The 6,091-nt window shown below is 56.3% G+C and overlaps 1 protein-coding gene across 1 annotated transcript; it reads left to right on the top strand.

Moving 5' to 3' along the window:
* The first annotated feature begins 969 nt into the window (after window positions 1-969).
* On the top strand, window positions 970-5,389 carry LOC123652571 (repetitive proline-rich cell wall protein 1-like). Its single transcript, XM_045583411.1, has 2 exons — window positions 970-981; window positions 4,709-5,389. Exons 1-2 carry the CDS (start codon window positions 970-972, stop codon window positions 5,387-5,389), a joined length of 693 nt encoding a protein of 230 aa, XP_045439367.1.
* Window positions 5,390-6,091: the final 702 nt, after the last annotated feature.

The raw sequence follows: 6,091 nt of genomic DNA, 5'->3' as shown, positions 1-6,091 counted from the left end.
TCATGGCACGGGATTGGAAGCGATGTAAAAGCTCACCACAGGGGCCTGTTAGAGGGACTTGTAGACCATGGGATGGCGGAGCCCTCAAGAGAAATAGCTCGCATTGAGTGTGTGGATATGGAATCGTTCCCAGAACACACTGTTTAGCAAAAAAAAATAAAAATTAAAAAAAAAGCAAGCACAGAACAATGTGCATAATAATAATATCCCGTCATTTGCTTTAAAAGGGTGGGAGAAAGAACATTTAAATACAATGACCTCTCTTGCAGACTGTGTATATGGAAGGGGCTACGGGAAACAGACCATGTGGATTGCTTCTGGGAAGAGGGACTGCATTTTGGTGATCAAATGTGGAGGAAAACTTCATGGCATGCTCTTTGGTAACATATGGGTGCTGGACTTTTTTTGTGTGTGGAATATTTGACCTATAGAAAAAAATGAAATAAAAAAAAATAAATGTTCTGGCCCTGGCCGGTGTGGCTCAGGGGTCAGAGTATCATCTTGTGCACTGAAGGGTCATAGTTTCGATCTGCAGTCAGGGCACATACCCAGGTTGTGGGTTCCATCCCCAGTTGGGGCAAGTGAGGGAGGCAACCAATCGATGTTTCTCTCTCTTCCCCTCCCTCTCCCTTCCTATCTTTCTCTAGAATCAATGAAGGACACATCCTCGGGTAAGGATTAAAAATCCTATAAACAGCTGAAACCTGTTTGGCTCAGTGGCTAGAGCTTCGGCCTGCGGACTGAAAGGTCCCAGGTTCGATTCCAGTCAAGGGCATGTACTCTTGGTTGCGGGCAAATCCCCAGTAGGGGGTGTGCAAGAGGCAGCTGGTTGATGTTCTCCCTCATTGATGTTTCTAACTCTCTATCCCTCTCTCTTCCTCTCTGTAAAAAAAACCCAATAAAATATATTTTTAAAAAATCCTATAAACAAAAATGTAATATGCAAATGGTCATTACACCAGAAGCATAATGACCGACCACGTAATGACCAGATCACGGATCGGCAGGAGGGTGGGGACAGCTACAAGCGGATAGAAGAGCTACAGGAGGGGGCAGGACAGCAACCGTTGAGGGGGGGGAGGGAGGAGGTACAGGAGGGCGGGGCAGTGGGCAGAGAGCTACTGGAGAGCAGCAGCGAGCTACTGGCATGTGAATTTGTGCACAGGGCTACAAGTAAGCAATAAAAGGTTCTGGTAGGTGAGGTGGAAGGCGGAGGTAACGGTTGCAGTAAGCGGTATAGCGGAGAGACGGCTGGTAATGGCACTAGAAAGACGTGGATTTCAGTATACGTGCTGGCACTTATTAGCTACAAATCTTTGGACAAGTTACGTAACACTGTTGAGTCTCAGTTGACTCATATGTAAATAGAGATTCCCCTTCCTCCTGGGCTCTCAGTGGGAAGACACGCGGGCCTAGCAGAAGGCCTGTCTGTGCTAAGTGCTCACAATGTGGTGGCTGGAACCACGTGGGCCCTGGGAGACCAGGAGAGCTGGGTGCTCTGGGTGCCGATGGGTGGGAGGCTGCAAGGAGCGCCTGCGACTGACGGCTGGCTCAGCAGCAGCGCCTCCGGACTGGGCAGCGCTGGTCCATCGGGAGCTGCCGGGCCCAACACAAGATCCCTGCTGTCCGGGACCTGGGGCAACCCCAGGCTGCACAGACCTTAAGGCCCTTCAGCTTTCTTTCTTGCGAGGAGTGTTCAGCTGTCCTCAAAGACATTTCTCGATGCTCAGGGGCAGCACTGCCTTTCCTGAAAGCTGAGCTTTGTGGGAGCCTGTACCGAGGACGAGAGAGGCACAGAGGGGTGTGGGGCCACCTGGGAGGCTGGAGTCCAAGCTATGAGCTCACTCCATCTCTCTCAGCCTGTTTCCTCACCTGCAGCATGGAGACGCACCTGTGGAGAGAAAACGTCTGGTAGAAGCCTGGTGTTAGCATGGAAGCAGGAAAGCTGCGTGTGGCTGCTGGTGGTATCTCAGGACGGTTTGGATACCAACTCTGTGGAGACTGGCGATGGGTAGACAGACTCTCGCCTTAGGCCATCAAACCACAGCGGGTTCGGCCAGCGGCTCAGAGGTGCCTGATGAAACTATCGCTGCTGCTCCTGGGTGGGTGGGGAGCCCCTGGAGCAGGGGGGGGGGCGGGGGGTTGAGCAGTGGGTGGCCGGAGGAGCAGCCAGGGGCTCTCTGGAGAGAGATCTCTGGGACTTTCCCCACTCACTGAGCAATCAGGCATGGATGATCCTTTACTGGTCCTGGTGGGGAGTCCAAGAAAAGATAGGACGTGGGTGGCCTCCTCCTTGAGCAGCCCTCAGGCCGATGTGGGACAGAGATCATTCAACAGACACTCAGGAGCCATGTGGAAATGGTGAAAGACGCCGGGGAGGAACAGGCCTGGTCTCTGCTCTCTGGAAGCGGAGTGTGGCGGGAAGAGCGGTCCTAGCCCAGGAGGCCGTGTGTTCACTGTGCCCGCTGATGGTGCCCGCACTGAAGGCGGAGTGCCCAGGGCCAGGTAGGCCTAACCAAGAAAGGCTTCCTGAGGGGGTGGAGCCTGGCCAGGGAGGCCAGAGTGAGAGACCACGTTGAGAGGACAGGGTGACCCCAGTGGGATGCCGGACAGTGCCAGGCAGTGCGCTGGGAGCAGAGGACTGCTGGAGGGCACACTGGGGCCTTGGGTGACCTGGGTCCCTCTCCCAAACCCCCTCCGCCAAGCAGCTGCGGGGCTGCGCTGCACGGGGCAGGGAAGAAACTGCTTAGTGTTCTCCCCGCACTAAGGTTCACCCTGCCAAGCACCGGAGTACGCAGGAGCTGTAACCTCTGGCAGATGCCGCCTGAGCTCAGACCTGACTCACTGGACTTACAGGCCTGGCCCTCCCCTGGCTCACACCGACTTCAGCCTGGCCTGAGCCCCCAGGCACCTGACTCAACTGCTTTGTGTCTGAGATAAAACCTGCTGGCACTGGGATGGCCACTCTGCCTGTTGGCTGGGCCTCCCTGCCCAGCAGGCCTGGTGGATTCACATAAATATCGATTGTCTGCTCAGCCATCTGGGAAGGGAGAGAGAGAGAAAGAGAGAGAACAGGAGGGAGCCCTATGCACACAGCCAGAATGGAGTCCTGATGTGAAAGGCTGGCCAAAGGACCTCTTTGGCCCACTCCCCTCAGGCAACCAGGAATTCTGGGTGGGGAATCCCCCTGAGGGTGGTAAATACCAGAGGGACGAGTGGCCCCTGGGGGAGGGGAGGAGTCAGTGGCCCCCTGGGGGAGGAGGAGGAGGAGTCAGTGGCCCCCTGGGGAAGGAGGAGGAGGAGTCAGTGGCCCCCTGGGGAAGGAGGAGGAGGAGTCAGTGGCCCCCTGGGGAAGGAGGAGGAGGAGTCAGTGGGGGAGGGAGCAGGTGCTCAGTGGCATTCTAGGACTAAGAAGGGCTGCTCATGCTCAGGATCTTGACCTTTCTGTGTGTCTCAGTCACTCGCGGTGCATTTTTGTTGGGTGAGCTTGAGATCTCATTGAATCCTTCCCCCAGTCTCCACATAACACGTCAGTAATCTATGGAATCCAGTCTAAGTCTAAAACTCTAAGGAGGGAATTCCCAACACAGCCTGAGCCTTGTCCTGCTCCCTGCCTTTTCCCACCTCGGACAGGTAAGTTCCCGCTCTCCCGTTCTTCTGAGTCCTGACTCCTAGGAGGGAGGAGCTGGGCTCCGGGCTCTGGGCAGCGGCCCCTGGAGCTGTTGCTCAGTCACCACTCAGATTCCTCTTTTCTGTTCCCGTCACTCCTATCCCTCCTACTCCCCACCCCCATCAATTTGTCCTCCTTTATTCCATCCTCCCAAGACAACTGCTTAGGAAGAACTGGGGACAAGAATTTCCATGAGAAAAAGCTCCTGTCCGGGAGTTGACAGATCTAGAACAGGTGACCAAGAAAGAGGCTGACACGCCTCCCATTCCTGCTGGCCACTTGAGCATGACCTTGGAGCAAAGGGGCAATTATTTCCATGTTAGGGGGATCCTGTTGGCTTGGAGAGTCCAGACCAAGCCGGGAGACCTTAGAGGAACTTAGCCACCTCGGCCAGGCTGTGAACTCGGTGGGGCAGAGTCCTCGACCGACCTGGACGGTGCTGGCACCCAGAGGCACCGAGTCTGTGCGTGGTGAGATGCGGGACAGACCAGGGTGCTCTCCGGGCTGGGGAGCAGCGGGGAAGCCGACAGAAAGAGCACAAAGAGCACAAGCCTTAGAGTCAGCTCTGGATTTGTACCTTAGCCCTGCTGGGGTCAGCCGGGTGGCCTGTCATTTTGCCCCTCCTGGTCTGTAACAAGGCATCCATAGCAGTGTCTGCTTCCTCGGGGGCCTTACAAGTTGAAACAAGTTAAGGAACAGAAAGTCACCGAAGCTCCCAGCCCCCTCGGGGACAGTCCCATCCTGAGGACATTTTTTGAAGCTTCTGATGGGCAAGTCCTTACAGTGTCCTTGTCTCAGCCTGTGTTTCTGAGTCATTACTTTCTGATGTGGTCATAGCTCCATTGTTTTTTGACCAGTGTTTTTTTGACCAGTGTTTTTTTGACCAGTCTTTATCTGTCTCCTTTCTGTTCTCTTCTTCTTACCTTTTATCTCCCTCCCTGAACTCCCCTTCTTTCCATTATCTTCCATGTCACCTCCCCCTTTCCTCCTCTCTTGCTCTCTTCCAGTCTCCTTTTGACACCCCTCCCCCTTTCCCAGAGCATCAGTTTGACTGCCCTTGCCGCACTGTCTCTGTTCCGTGTGCCTCTGTTCCATGTGCCTCTGTTCCGTGTGCCTCTGTCCCCTGTGCTGCTGTCCCGTGTGCCGCTGTCCCCTGTGCCGCTGTCCCGTGTGCCGCTGTCCCGTGTGCCGCTGTCCCGTGTGCCTCTGTTCCGTGTGCCTCTGTCCCCTGTGCCTCTGTCCCCTGTGCCGCTGTCCCCTGTGCCTCTGTCCCCTGTGCCTCTGTCCCCTGTGCCGCTGTCCCGTGTGCCGCTGTCCCGTGTGCCGCTGTCCCGTGTGCCTCTGTCCCGTGTGCCTCTGTTCCGTGTTCCTCTGTCCCCTGTGCCGCTGTCCCGTGTGCCGCTGTCCCGTGTTCCTCTGTCCCGTGTGCCGCTGTCCCGTGTGCCTCTGTCCCGTGTTCCTCTGTCCCGTGTGCCGCTGTCCCGTGTGCCGCTGTCCCGTGTTCCTCTGTCCCGTGTGCCGCTGTCCCCTGTGCCGCTGTCCCGTGTGCCGCTGTCCCCTGTGCCGCTGTCCCGTGTGCCGCTGTCCCCTGTGCCGCTGTCCCGTGTGCCTCTGTTCCGTGTGCCGCTGTCCCGTGTGCCGCTGTCCTCTGTGCCGCTGTCCCGTGTGCCTCTGTTCCATGGCGCAGAAGGGCTCTCCGCAGGGAGTCCAGGGAAATGAGTGAGACGCGTCTCTTACCTCAGAAACCAGACGGAGTCCACTCTGTAATTAGGCAGATGTTTCTGGGAAAAGCTCTTAACTCTTGGAACCCAAGAGGCTCCAGGATTATGTCATTGTTCCTCCTGTATTTCCCGGGTGTCCCAGTCTCCACCAGAGTCCTCTGCGGACCAGCAGCAGAGGTCTCAAAGGCCGCGTTGTCCAGACACTGGGCTCCCTGTCCTGCACCCGCTGCCGGGACAGGATTGCGGGGCCCTGGAGGGAGGGGGCACTGGTTGGGGGACCAGGAGGCCCATGGCCTGGGGAGCAGAGCTGATTCAGACCTGCTGCAAGCATGGAAAACAAGCAATACACAGAGAGGAAATCTTCCTCCTGTGAGCAGAGGAGCAGAGCCAGTTAGAACAAAGCAGGTTTCATCAGAGACGACTTTCCAGAGGTGGCTATGGGGCAGGAACGGAAAAGAGGGGCTAGAGGAACCCTGGAGACAGGATAGTGGCCCGAATCCCTAGGGTGGCGTTGGGGGGTGGGTTGTCCAAACTCCAGGTTCAAATACAGAGCCCCTTTGTCTCCAGTCCTCGGCATGGCTCCCCTTTCCTATCTGTCATGATTTTAGCAAGTTGGAAAAGTAGCTCAGAGCATCCATATGTGCTCCTGAAACAGCTCAGCAAGCCCTCGCTGGTTTTATGCAGTCAGTTTGCAAGCTCG

The sequence above is a fragment of the Pipistrellus kuhlii genome, unplaced genomic scaffold, assembly GCF_014108245.1.
Source record: "Pipistrellus kuhlii isolate mPipKuh1 unplaced genomic scaffold, mPipKuh1.p scaffold_m20_p_18, whole genome shotgun sequence".
In the NCBI taxonomy this organism is placed as follows: Eukaryota; Metazoa; Chordata; class Mammalia; order Chiroptera; family Vespertilionidae; genus Pipistrellus; species Pipistrellus kuhlii.
Note: the sequence above shows the minus strand (reverse complement) of the source record. Positions and strands in the feature narration are given on the sequence as shown.